A 14,646-nucleotide genomic window follows, 5' to 3' on the forward strand; every position below is an offset into this window, starting at 1 on the left:
AACACATAAGGAAATGGAGAAGACTGATGAGCTAATGCGAAAGGGATGAGCAACATATAAATGGATATTATTTGATCTTTTGTTGCCTCAAATGGCATGAACTGTTGACAGAGCATTAGAAGAAAGAATTTTATTCACTAGCTAAATCCAATTTAGAACCCTTCTTGTTTTCCTCTCTAGGTCAGAAGTATTTTTTAGCATTTCTCAAAGCTCATTGATTTAAAAATAAAGAAAAATGCAACTGTCATATTACATGAAAAAAAAAATCATGGTTTAAAATTTTCCCTCTAAAACAGTTTGATTCATTATTAATGATGCAATTAAGAAAGAGAGAAATCCTTTATGTTAAATAAAAGTACAAGATGCATGTGTGTTGGGAGCAATTTTAACAATGCTAAGGATCAGAATAAAGATAAGTTTAGAGCTGTCTAACAATAAAATGATTGGCCAATTTAGATAAACTTTAATATTGACAAGAAAGTTAGTGAAGGATTAAAAATAGTTATTTGCTTAAAATAAATAAGCTACAAAGATATATATAGTACAACACAGGGAATTTAGCCAATATTTTATAATAACTATAAATGGAATTTAACCTTTAAAAATTGTGAATCACTAGGTTGCGTACTTGAAACGGATATAATATTATACAACAACTATACCTCAATTTAAAAAATAAAAAAAGTTATTTGCTGCTGAGTGGATAAAAGAAAAACTTTTAATTAAAAGTTCTTTATTTTTATTTATATAAGATGAGCCAGGTTTCATTTGAGCGTTTTTCAAAATATGGTACAATTCTCTCAAACTGAAAATTAGAACAATCATGGTCTGATCCTGAATTCCCCATTAATTTATTGTCTTAGTCTTGGTCACCTAACCATCATGGGTTTCATTTTATCTATAAAAGGAAAGAATAATGCATGTTATATTTACTATAAAGGGATCTGGTGGGGAAAACAATCAATAGAATTGACATTGAAATATTTTAATTTGTTTGAAATGTTCCAGAAATAAGATATTTCAAAATAAAAATGGACAGTTAGGAATATTTGCATTCTTGAGGTTCTGTGTGTATATTTCAAACCTCACTAAACTGCATTTAATCTAACTGCTTTTTGAAGTAAGTTATAAAAATGACATTACCTAGCAACTGGCACAAAATGGCATTGCTAGCAAAAGTTCTAATGCTTATATCTCAAAGTACTTCACGTAATAAATTTGGGTTTTAGGATTCCTGTAGACTTTTCCTATTGGACTTACACATTTCAAGCATGGACTGGGTTCCAGATTTCTTGGTACAAAGCATAAATCAAAAGACTGGATGCGTAAAAGCAAAAGCTTTCATTGTGATAGCTGAATAAGAAACTGTATGATTTTGTTTACTAAAAGATGTTTTCGTATATAAAGGTAATGATACACTGTGAGAAGTTCGATACACATATACACAAGTTTTATAATTTAGTGTGATACCATATAGCATGTGAGTATAAGTATCAAAGTTAATTGCAGACATGAGACCATGAACTATTATCCAGCACTCTCATCCCAGCTATATAAAAAAGACGCATGCATCCTGAAATATTTCAATTCTCTTACCTATGAACACCTACTGGTACAAGCAGAAAGTTGAAGAGCACAAACTTTTTTTAAGCTCAGTTATTGCCATCTTATTCACAAATAATTCTTGATAAAGTATTCCTTCAAAATAGAGAATACCAAAATAATTATGACACCAAATCCTCACTTATAAACCAGAAAACAAATCTAACATATTTTGAAATTTGTTCTGGAAAACCATCCAGAAAAACAAAGTTATGGACTCAATGATCAAATAGATGCAAAGCCTTGATGCCTTGATTTACTGGTGCTATTTGGGCTACCTGATTAACAAATAAATATATTTTTAATTGGCAAAGGCAGGATAAATCCTTAGCTACTGCTGATTACCAAAACTGAGCAAGACCTTCCTCTATATGCACATTTTGTCCCTAAACAGAAATCAGTTCTCTTCTCTGATGAATTTTTTGATTAAAAAATATAGTTGCTGTTGTTGGTATATTTTCCCCTGCATGCCTAGGGTAATGATCCCTGAATTTAGCCTGGAAGTAAAAGAGTTAAAATAACCTAAAGAGTATATTCTTTTTAAAGTTGCCCAATAAAAGTTAGATTTAAAAAATATATATATGTATATATATTAGTTATATATAAATAGGTAACAGGAATAGGTACAATAATGAATTTATACCTTGTATTTGATGCCATGTTACACATAAACTTTTTATTTTAACATCGCCAACCTTAATATTTTATTATATCTCTCATTAAAAATTCAAATTTTAAAGACGACCAGCATCATCACCGCCTTGCTTGGGTATCATAATACCCACATTGCTTCAATATAAATAAATTTATTGCAACATCTTGGCTATACATTATTTTGACGAGCTTTCTTTGGAGAAGGCAAAGTAAAATTATACAGAGAGTATTGATTGTTTTATTCTATAGGTATTAAGCATCTATGAGAACAAATCAAAGCTTATTAAAAAAAAATCAAAGTAAAAGCGCATGCCATTTATGAGATTCATTACATTTACTTACATGCCACTTCCAGAGATGCATTTCGACTCACTGCTTCGCCAAGATAGTTCCTTGCAACACACACGTAGCTTCCTTCATCAGGTTTACTTCTGCGCCCATGCACAATGCGCAAGAAGAATAAGGATCCGCTGGGCAGAAGCATCCTGTGGGACCGGGGATCATCCTTGTCAGTCTCCACCCGCTCACCATCCTTGTACCACTCAATGGTGGGCGTTGGCCGGCCCTCGGCCTTACAGTTCAACGTGGTGGGCTCTCCCTTGGAGACAATGACATCGGAAGGGTGCTCCACAATCCGCGGGGGAAAGTCTTCCTGGCGAAGACGAGATCCTACAAAATGTGACAGAATGAAGACAAGCTTTAACATTCCTTATCTATAGCTTTTGTTTCACTGAGGTTCACATTGATAAAATTAAACTATTCAATCATTCAAACTGCACTTACTACTATTTTATTTATGTTTCAGTCTTTTGTTCTTTATGCATCTCGTAAGTCATTCCAAGTCCCTTGTGCAACAAGACAATATAGCAATAAATTAATATGTTAATTCTAATGAGTTAGGTTTAACATGTTCCATGAGTCAGGACAAATAAATATAAGCAAGAAATTTTCTTTTGGAACCAGTAAGTTGCAATGAGTGCTAAGATGAGTAAGGTTAATTTCCTGTCTTCAAAGTGCTTACTATGTACTAGGGGAGAAAGCCAAGTGGACAAGTGCCTAAAATACACACACAGAAAACGTTTATCACGCTGGCATTGTGCTATCAGAGTCAACACAAAAAAAGACCTGAACATTATGTACAAATAGTAACTCAATTTAACAGATGAGGAAGAAGTTTAATGACATATATTGTCCAGGACTGTGGAAGAAGTAAGCAGTAGAGGCAGGATTTGAATCCAGGTATGTCTGACTGAGGAACTCAGTTTAAATCACTATGTTGAAATAAGTGTTGCATGGAGGTCCAAGAAATGTATTACAGGAAAAGATCGGGGAAAGTAATGTCAACTCTAACTAGAGCACACTGAGAGGCTTCCTCCGAAAAGGTAGCATTTAAATTGAGTTGTAAAGAATGAAAATAATATGTCAACAGAAGGAGAAAGACATTCAGAATGAAGAAACAGCATGAGCAAAAGGACAGAGAAATGACAATATATGTATAATACATTTCATAATCAGGGAGGAAGTTAACGTGGCAGGTGAGGGTAAAAGGCAGTCTTATAGCCGGAGACAAAAGGGCTTAAAATACCACGCTAAGGAGTGTGACTTTTATTCCATATGGCTAACTGATTTTGAGGGAGCAGTGACATGACCATCTGTGTATTAGAAAGATTCTTTTGGTCTGTACAGTAAAATATAGATAGCGATGGAGGCAAAAAAGACAGGTGAGAGTTACTTCTATATCCCAGAGAACAATAAAAAGAACCTGACCTTGAGACACTTAAGGTGGAAAAAAGAAGGAAGATATAAGTTATACTGTAAAATAAACACTTGACAGAATTTGGTATTCCATACAGTAAGGAAGAGTGACAGGTACCAATAACTTTCCTGTGGCTACAATGAAAATGGGGCCATTAAAAGTTAGAAGAGGGGAGGGAAGGGGCAAGATGGCGGAAGAGTAAGACGCGGAGATCACCTTCCTTCCCACAGATACAGTAGAAATACATCTACACGTGGAACTGCTCCTATAGAACACCCACTGAACGCTGGCAGAAGACGTCAGACCTCCCAAAAGGCAAGAAAATCCCCACGTACTTGGGTAGGGCAAAAGAAAAAAGAAATAACAGAGACAAAAGAATAGGGACGGGACCTGCACCAGTGGGAGGGAGCTGTGAAGCAGGAAAGGTTTCCACACACTAGGAAGGCCCTTCGCGGGCAGAGACTGCGGGTGGCAGAGGGGGGAAGCTTCGGGGCCACGGAGGAGAGCGCAGCCACAGGGGTGCAGAGGGCAAAGCGGAGAGATTCCCGCACGGAAGCCTGGCGCCGAGCAGCACTCACCAGCCCGAGAGGCTTGTCTGCTCACCCGCCGGGGTGGGCGGGGGCTGGGAGCTGAGGCTCGGGCTTAGGTGCTAGCCCGGAGGGAGTCCGGGAAAAAGTCTGCAGCTGCCGAAGAGGCAAGAGACTTTTTCTTGCCGGTTTGTTTCGCTGTGTGCAAGGAGAGGGGATTCAGAGCGCCGCCTAAACGAATTCCAGAAACGGGCGCGAGCCGCGGCTATCAGCGTGGACCCCAGAGGCGGGCGCGAGCCGCGGCTAACAGCGTGGACCCCAGAGACAGGTGCGAGCTGCGGTTATCAGCGCGGACCCCAGAGACAGGCAGGAGACGCTAAGGCGGCTGCTGCCGCCACCAAGAAGCCTGTGTGCAAGCACAGGTCACTCTCCACACCGCCCCTCCCGGGAGCCTGTGCAGCCCGCCACTGCCAGGGTCCTGTGATCCAGGGACAACTTCGCCGGGAGAACGCACGGCGCGCCTCAGGCTGCTGCAACGTCACGCCGGCCTCTGCCACCGCAGGCTCGCCCCACCTCCTTCGTACCGCTCCCTCCCCCCGGCCTGAGTGAGCCAGAGCCCCGAAGCAGCTGCTCCTTTAACCCCGTTCTGTCTGGGTGGGGAACAGACGCCCTCAGGCGACCTACATGCAGAGGCAGGTCCAAATCCAAAGCTGAACCCCGGGAGCTGTACGAACAAAGAAGAGAAAGGGATATCTCTCCCAGCAGCCTCAGAAGCAGCGGATTAAAGCTCCACAAACAACTTGATGTGCCTGCATCTGTTGAATACCTGAATAGACAATGAATCATCCCAAATTCAAATGGTGGACTTTGGGAGCAGGATATATTAATTTTTCCCCTTTTCCTTTTTTTGTGAGTGTATAGGTGTATGCTTCTGGGTGAGATTTTGTCTGTATAGCTTTGCTTTCACCATTAGTCCTAGGGTTAGGTCCGTCCGTGTTTTTTTTGTTTGTTTGTTTGTTTGTTTTAACTTAAAAAATTTACTTTTCCTAATAAATGTTTTCTTAATAATTTTTTCCTTATTTTCTATTTTTAGAAATTAAAAAAATTTTTAATAAGTTTTTTCATATTTTTTATTTTAAAAAATTTAAAAAATTTTTTCTTAAAAAATTTTTTTCTTAATAATTTTTTTCTTATTTTTTACTATAAAAAATTAATAAATCTATTTTTAAAAATTAAAAAAAAAATTTTCTGAATACATTTATTCTTAATAATTTTTTTCTTATTTTTTATTATAATAGCTTTATTTTATTTTATTTTATCCTCTTTCTTTCTTTTGTTCTATTTTTTTCTCCCTTTTATTCTGAGCTGTGTGAATGACAGGCTCTTGGTGCTCCAGCCAGGCATCAGGGCTGTGCCTCTGAGGTGGGAGAGCCAACTTCAGGACACTGGTCCACAAGAGATCTCCCAGCTCCATGTAATACCAAACAGCGAAAATCTCTCAGAGATCTCCATCTCAACATCAAGAACCAGCTTCACTCAACGACCAGCAAGCTACAGTGCTGGACACCCTATGCCAAACAACTAGCAAGACAGGAACACAGCCCCATCCATTAGCAGAGAGGCTGCCTAAAATCATAATAAGGCCACAGACACCCCAAAACACACCACCAGACGTGGACGTGCCCACCACAAAGACAAGATCCAACCTCATCCACCAGAACACAGGCACTAGTCCCCTCCACCAGGAAGCCTACACAACCCATTGAACCAACCTTAGCCACTGGGGACAGATACCAAAAACAACGGGAACTACAAACCTGCAGCCTGTGAAAAGGAGACCCCAAACACAGTAAGATAAGCAAAATGAGAAGACAAAAAAACACACAGCAGGTGAAGGAGCAGGGTCAAAACACACCAGACCTAACAAATGAAGAGGAAATAGGCAGTCTACCTGAAAAAGAATTCAGAATAATGATAGTAAAGATGATCCAAAATCTTGGAAATAGAATAGACAAAATGCAAGAAACATTTAACAAGGATGTAGAAGAAATAAAGAGGAACCAAGCAACGATGAAAAACACAATAAATGAAATTAAAAATAATCTAGACGGGATCAATAGCAGAATAACTGAGGCAGAAGAACGGATAAGTGACCTGGAAGATAAAATAGTGGAAATAACTACTGCAGAGCAGAAGAAAGAAAAAAGAATGAAAAGAACTGAGGACAGTCTCAGAGACCTCTGGGACAACATTAAACGCACTAACATTCGAATTATAGGGGTGCCAGAAGAAGAAGAGAAAAAGAAAGGGACTGAGAAAATATTTGAAGAGATTATAGTTAAAAACTTCCCTAATATGGGAAAGGAAATAGTTAATCAAGTCCTGGAAGCACAGAGAGTCCCATACAGGATAAATCCAAGGAGAAACACGCAAAGACACATATTAATCAAACTATCAAACATTAAATATAAAGAAAACATATTAAAAGCAGCAAGGGAAAAACAACAAATAACACACAAGGGAATCCCCATAAGGTTAACAGCTGATCTTTCAGCAGAAACTCTGCAAGCCAGAAGGGAGTGGCAGGATATACTTAAAGTGATGAAGGAGAAAAACCTACAACCAAGATTACTCTACCCAGCAAGGATCTCATTCAGATTCTATGGAGAAATTAAAACCTTTACAGACAAGCAAAAGCTGAGAGAGTTCAGCACCACCAAACCAGCTTTACAACAAATGCTAAAGGAACTTCTCTAGGCAAGAAACACAAGAGAAGGAAAACACCTACAATAACAAACCCAAAACATTTAAGAAAATAGGAATAGGAACATACATATCGATAATTACCTTGAATGTAAATGGATTAAATGCTCCCACCAAAAGACACAGACTGGCTGAATGGATACAAAAACAAGACCCATATATATGCTGTCTACAAGAGACCCACTTCAGACCTAGAGACACATACAGACTGAAAGTGAGGGGATGGAAAAAGATATTCCATGCAAATGGAAATCAAAAGAAAGCTGGAGTAGCAATTCTCATATCAGACAAAATAGACTTTAAAATAAAGACTATTACAAGAGACAAAGAAGGACACTATATAATGATCAAGGGATCAATCCAAGAGGAAGGTATAACAATTGTAAATATTTATGCACCCAACATAGGAGCACCTCAATACATAAGGCAAATACTAACAGCCATAAAAGGGGAAATCGACAGCAACACAATCATAGTAGGGGACTTTAACACCCCACTTTCACCAATGGACAGATCATCCAAAATGAAAATAAATAAGGAAACACAAGCTTTAAATGATACATTAAACAAGATGGACTTAATTGATATTTATAGGACATTCCACCCAAAAACAACAGAATACACATTTTTCTCAAGTGCTCATGGAACATTCTCCAGGATAGATCATATCTTGGGTCACAAATCAAGCCTTGGTAAATTGAAGAAAATTGAAATCGTATCAAGTTTCTTTTCCGACCACAACGCTATGAGACTAGGTATCAATTACAGGAAAAGATCTGTAAAAAATACAAACACATGGAGGCTACACAATACACTACTTAATAACGAAGTGATCACTGAAGAAATCAAAGGGGAAATCAAAAAATACCTAGAAACAAATGACAATGAAAACACGATGACCCAAAACCTATGGGATGCAGCAAAAGCAGTGCTAAGAGGGAAGTTTATAGCAATACAAGCCTACATCAAGAAACAGGAAACATCTCGAATAAACAACCTAACCTTGCACCTAAAGCAATTAGAGAAAGAAGAGCAAAAAAAACCCAAAGCTAGCAGAAGGAAAGAAATCATAAAGATCAGATCAGAAATAAATGAAAAAGAAATGAAGGAAACAATAGCAAAAATCAATGAAACTAAAAGCTGGTTCTTCGAGAAGATAAACAAAATTGATAAACCATTAGCCAGACTCATCAAGGGAAAAAGGGAGAAGACTCAAATCAATAGAATTAGAAATGAAAAAGGAGAAGTAACCACTAACACTGCAGAAATACAAACGATCATGAGAGATTACTACAAGCAACTCTATGCCAATAAAATGGACAACCTGGAAGAAATGGACAGATTCTTAGAAATGCACAAACTGCCGAGACTGAACCAGGAAGAAATAGAAAATATGAACAGACCAATCACAAGCACTGAAACTGAAACTGTGATTAAAAATCTTCCAACAAACAAAAGCCCAGGACCAGATGGCTTCACAGGCGAATTCTATCAAACATTTAGAGAAGAGCTAACACCTATCCTTCTCAAACTCTTCCAAAATATTGCAGAGGGAGGAACACTCCCCAACTCATTCTACGAGGCCACCATCACCCTGATACCAAAACCAGACAAAGATGTCACAAAGAAAGAAAACTACAGGCCAATATCACTGATGAACATAGATGCAAAAATCCTCAACAAAATACTAGCAAACAGAATCCAACAGCACATTAAAAGGATCATACACCATGATCAAGTGGGGTTTATTCCAGGAATGCAAGGATTCTTCAATATATGCAAATCAATCAATGTGATACACCATATTAACAAATTGAAGGAGAAAAACCATATGATCATCTCAATAGATGCAGAGGAAGCTTTTGACAAAATTCAACACCCATTTATGATAAAAGCCCTGCAGAAAGTAGGCATAGAGGGAACTTTCCTCAACATAATAAAGGCCATATATGACAAACCCACAGCCAACATTGTCCTCAATGGTGAAAAACTGAAACCATTTCCACTAAGATCAGGAACAAGACAAGGTTGCCCACTCTCACCACTATTATTCAACATAGTTTTGGAAGTGTTAGCCACAGCAATCAGAGAAGAAAAAGAAATAAAAGGAATCCAAATCGGAAAAGAAGAAGTAAAGCTGTCACTATTTGCAGATGACATGATACTATACATAGAGAATCCTAAAGATGCTACCAGAAAACTCCTAGAGCTAATCAATGAATTTGGTAAAGTAGCAGGATACAAAATTAATGCACAGAAATCTCTTGCATTTCTATACACTAATGATGAAAAATCTGAAAGTGAAATTAAGAAAACACTCCCGTTTACCATTGCAACAAAAAGAATAAAATATCTAGGAATAAACCTACCTAAGGAGACAAAAGACCTGTATGCAGAAAATTATAAGACACTGAGGAAAGAAATTAAAGATGATACAAACACTTGGAGAGATATACCATGTTCCTGGATTGGAAGAATCAACATTGTGAAAATGACTCTACTACCCAAAGCAATCTACAGATTCAATGCAATCCCTATCAAACTACCACTGGCATTTTTCACAGAACTAGAACAAAAAATTTCACAATTTGTATGGAGACACAAAAGACCCCGAATAGCCAAAGCAATCTTGAGAACGAAAAATGGAGCTGGAGGAATCAGGCTCCCTGACTTCAGACTATATTACAAAGCTACAGTAAACAAGACAGTTTGGTACTGGCACAAAAACAGAAATATAGATCAATGGAACAGGATAGAAAGCCCAGAGATAAACCCACGCACATATGGTCACCTTATCTTTGATAAAGGAGGCAAGCATATACAGTGGAGAAAAGACAGCCTCTTCAATAAGTGGTGCTGGGAAAATTGGACAGGTACATGTAAAAGTATGAAATTAGAACACTCCCTGACACCATACACAAAAATAAACTCAAAATGGATTAAAGACCTAAGTGTAAAGCCAGACACTATCAAACTCTTAGAGGAAAACATAGGCAGAACACTCTATGACATAAATCACAGCAAGATCCTTTTTGACCCAGCTCCTAGAGAAATGGAAATAAAAACACAAATAAACAAATGGGACCTAATGAAACTTAAAAGCTTTTGCACAGCAAAGGAAACCATAAACAAGACAAAAAGACAACCCTCAGAATGGGAGAAAATATTTGCAAATGAAGCAACTGACAAAGGATTAATCTCCAAGATTTACAAGCAGCTCATGCAGCTCAATAACAAAAAAACAAAAACCCAATCCAAAAATGGGCAGAAGACCTAAATAGACATTTCTCCAAAGAAGATATACAGATGGCCAACAGACACATGAAAGAATGCTCAACATCATTAATCATTAGAGAAATGCAAATCAAAACTACAATGAGGTATCATCTCACACCGGTCAGAATGGCCATCATCAAAAAATCTACAAACAATAAATGCTGGAGAGGGTGTGGAGAAAAGGGAACACTCTTGCACTGTTGGTGGGAATGTAAATTGATACAGCCACTATGGAGAACAGTATGGAGGTTCCTTAAAAAACTGAAAACGGAACTACCATACGACCCAGCAATCCCACTACTGGGCATATACCCTGAGAAAACCATAATTCAAAAAGAGCCATGTACCAAAATGTTCATTGCAGCTCTATTTACAATAGCCAGGACATGGAAGCAACCTAAGTGTCCATCATCGGATGAATGGATAAAGAAGATGTGGCACATATACACAATGGAATATTACTCAGCCATAAAAAAAAATGAAATGGAGGTATTTGTAATGAGGTGGATGGAGTTAGTCTGTCATACAGAGTGAAGTAAGTCAGAAAGAGAAAAACAAATACAGTATGCTAACACATATATATGGAATCTAAGGGAAAAAAAAAAAAAGGTCATGAAGAACCTAGTGGCAAGACGGGAATAAAGACACAGACCTACTAAAGAATGGACTTGAGGATATGGGGAGGGGGAGGGGTGAGATGTGACAGGGTGAGAGAGTGTCATGGACATATATACACTACCAAATGTAAAATAGATAGCTAGTGGGAAGCAGCCGCATAGCACAGGGAGATCAGCTCAGTGCTTTGTGACCGCCTGGGGGGGTGGGATGGGGTGGGTGGGAGGGAGGGAGATGCAGGAGGGAGGAGATATGGGAACGTGTGTATATGTGTAGCTGATTCACTTTGTTATAAAGCAGAAACTAACACACCATTGTGAAGCAATTATACTTCAATAATGATGTTTAAAAAAAAAAAGTTAGAAGAAATAGGAAGAGAAAGACCTGTTTGGTATTTTAAGATGAAAATTTTACATAATGTACTGTTTTGAATATTTTAATTTATGAAGTGTCAGAAGCCATTATTTGTGGAAAGGTCCTACCAGCTGCTGCAAATAATTCTAAAGGAGACGGCTGAGAGAACTCTGTCTGGAGACATAATGATAATCTACATACGAGCTTCTAAAAGCTCTTACAATTTTCAAACCAATCACCCAATATTGGCACATTTCTGTTCAATAAACAGAAGTAATATTTACTCATCAATGTGATTCCAGTTAACTTTCAATATTAATTTAAAATTTGTACTTGAATTTAATAAAGGGAATTTAATTTAGTAGTGAATGAACGTTTTCTGAAGAGGATTAACTTTTAAAGGTTGCTGATTACCATTTGTTAGCTCATCAGATGCAAGAAGGAACTTATACATTACAAGTGCTAGGTACCTAAAGCAAGAGTAATTTACACTACACACATCAAAATTTTAAGAAAAGAACTAAAGAGACCCAAGGTATTTAAATATGGATAGAAAATCACAACCTGCATCACAATAATAAAGAAGGTTATATATTGTAAGTACTGAGGCCCTAACACAAATGAGGAATTTATAGAATATAAAAAGTAAGAATTATTTTTAAAAGTAATAATCAAATAAGATCCCAAAGTACTTAATTATGAATAACTAATCATAGCTTGCAAATCAGTAGCATATTCCCAAATGTAAAGGTCTGGAGACATAGCCATAGAAACTGATACTAAAATGCACCAAGAGTTATATGTCACTTTTCATGTAACAGACATACGGTAGCCACAGTCATCTTGTTTGGATACCTTCCTTGCTCTTCTCTAATCTTCCATATGCAATCATCTACATTCTCTCTAATGCCAAAGTTGTTCTATTATTAAAACTAAGCAAGTTAACTGTCCATGTTTTTAGAGTGCTATTTTCTACATCAAAAAGTTCTCCACCTTATTAGGCAGTTTGGCCTGGATAAGGCCTGAACAGGACCTGAAATACACTAACACTTATTAAATAAAATATAGAATAATAGACTAATAAGAGAATTAGAGGCAAAACATCTAAACTATTTAGCAATAAGATTTAGAATCTAACATGTCCAATAGCACTCAGAGAATTTTACTCATTTATCACTATAACATACGTAAACTATTCTAGTGCTGTTGCATTTGGATATTCTTGTAGTAGCTTTACTCCGCTGTTATAAAAAATTCAAAAGAATATCTACAACCTAAATGTAAGAGGTAAAGTTATCAAACAATTAAAAGAAATTATAGGAGCATATTTTTATGATCTTGAGTTAGTCAAAACCTTCATGAATATGACACCAAAATCACATGCAACAAATATATTTGTTCTTGAAGAAAACATTAGAAAAGGAAAAACAACCCACAGAATCAGAAAAAAATTGCAAATCATATATCTGATAGAGGACTTATATCTAGAACATATAAAGAACTATTACAACTAAATAAAAGTACAAATAACCGAATTTAAAAATGGGCAAAGGATTTGAATAGACATTTATCCAAAAACGTTAGACAAAAGGTCAGTAAGCACATGAAAAGATTCTCAACATCATTAGCTATCAGGAAAATGCAAATCAAAACCACGAGATATACTTCACATCCACTAGGATGGCAATAATCCAAAAAATGTAAAATAACAAGTATTGTCTGGGATGTTGAAAAATTGAGAGCCTCATACATTGCTCGTGGGAATGTACAATGGTACAGCCACTTCGGAAAACTATCTGGAGTTCCTCAAAAAGTTTTGGAATTAACATATGACCCAGCGATTCCACTGCCTGGTATATACCCAAGAGAAATGAAACCTTATGTCCCCACAAAAACTGTAACATTGATAGCAGCATTTTTCATAATAATTTTTTTAAATGGAAAGAACCCAAATGTCCATTAACTGATGAATGCATAAATAAATGTTACATATCCACATAATGGAATATTATTCAGCAATAAAAATGAATGAAGCACCGATACACACTATAACATAAGTGAACACTGAAAATATTATGCTAAGTGAAAGAAGCTAGTCACAGAATGATTCCACTTACATAGAAATGTCCAGAATAGTTAAATTCATAGACACAAAAATAGATTTTCAGTTGTCTAGGGTAGGTAATGGGGGTGAGAGGTGAAGGGGGACTGGAGAATCTTTTGGGGGTGATGAAAACATTCTAAAATTATTTATGGTGATGGTTGGACAACTCCATGAAAATAATAAAAACTATTATATTGTACACTTTAAATGAGTAAAGTATGTATGAATTATATCTCAATAAAGTAGTTTTTAAAAAGGCATAAGTAAAGGCACTGTGAACAAATTTAATACAAGGCATTGTAACAATTCATGTTCATTCTGACCAATAGTTAGGTTACTTTCCTCATTCATAGTTTTAAGTTTAAATGTAATCATCAGGCCAGCAATGGCCAATAGGGCATAAAATAAAGTTAAAAGTTTGTACCAGTCAGAGAGATGATTGATAGTCATATAGGTAGGTAGCTAGCTAGCTAGCTAGCTAGATAAATAGAATGATATGGAGAAATGCAAAAACATAGCTGCAATCTAAATTTTAAGATGTTATTAAAAGTGAGGGAATTAATTTTGAACTCCCTTAAATTCAGACATTACACAACTATAGCAGTGACCCTTAAGATGGGTAAGCCTTAGATGGGTTCGTGAATTCTTTGAAATTGTGTATAAAAATGGGTATTCTTGTGTGGGCAGGAGGGAGTAGTAGCAACAGGGGCTACAGATTTCATCAAATTTCCAAAGAGGTCTGAGGCTTTAAAATTATGAAGGGCCACTAAAGTACTAGGATCAAAACAACCCCATTATTTGGTTAAAAAAACAAAAAAGATAGCTGAGTTGTCAGCCAAAGTCACTGGGGATTCAAAACCCAACAGTAGAGGGGGCTGTTCATCACATGAAAAGCCATGAAACAGTTTAACTTCAAAAGCTTTGATATCCAAGGGCAAATAAGAAATACAGGGTCCCCAGCCCAACCCCAGACCTACAGAATCAGAATCCGCATC

The 14,646-nt window shown here is 36.9% G+C and overlaps 1 protein-coding gene across 1 annotated transcript in view; it reads right to left on the bottom strand.

The window, feature by feature from the left end:
• ROBO2 (roundabout guidance receptor 2) overlaps positions 1-14,646 on the bottom strand; it is a 573,165-nt gene that overhangs the window by 503,796 nt on the left and 54,723 nt on the right. Inside the window, exon 2 of the mRNA XM_007164107.2 lies at positions 2,599-2,925. Within this exon, the coding sequence (XP_007164169.1) occupies positions 2,599-2,925 (327 nt within the window). The remainder of the gene's footprint in view (positions 1-2,598; positions 2,926-14,646) is intronic.

This window comes from Balaenoptera acutorostrata, chromosome 4 (genome assembly GCF_949987535.1).
Source record: "Balaenoptera acutorostrata chromosome 4, mBalAcu1.1, whole genome shotgun sequence".
Lineage (NCBI taxonomy): Eukaryota > Metazoa > Chordata > Mammalia > Artiodactyla > Balaenopteridae > Balaenoptera > Balaenoptera acutorostrata.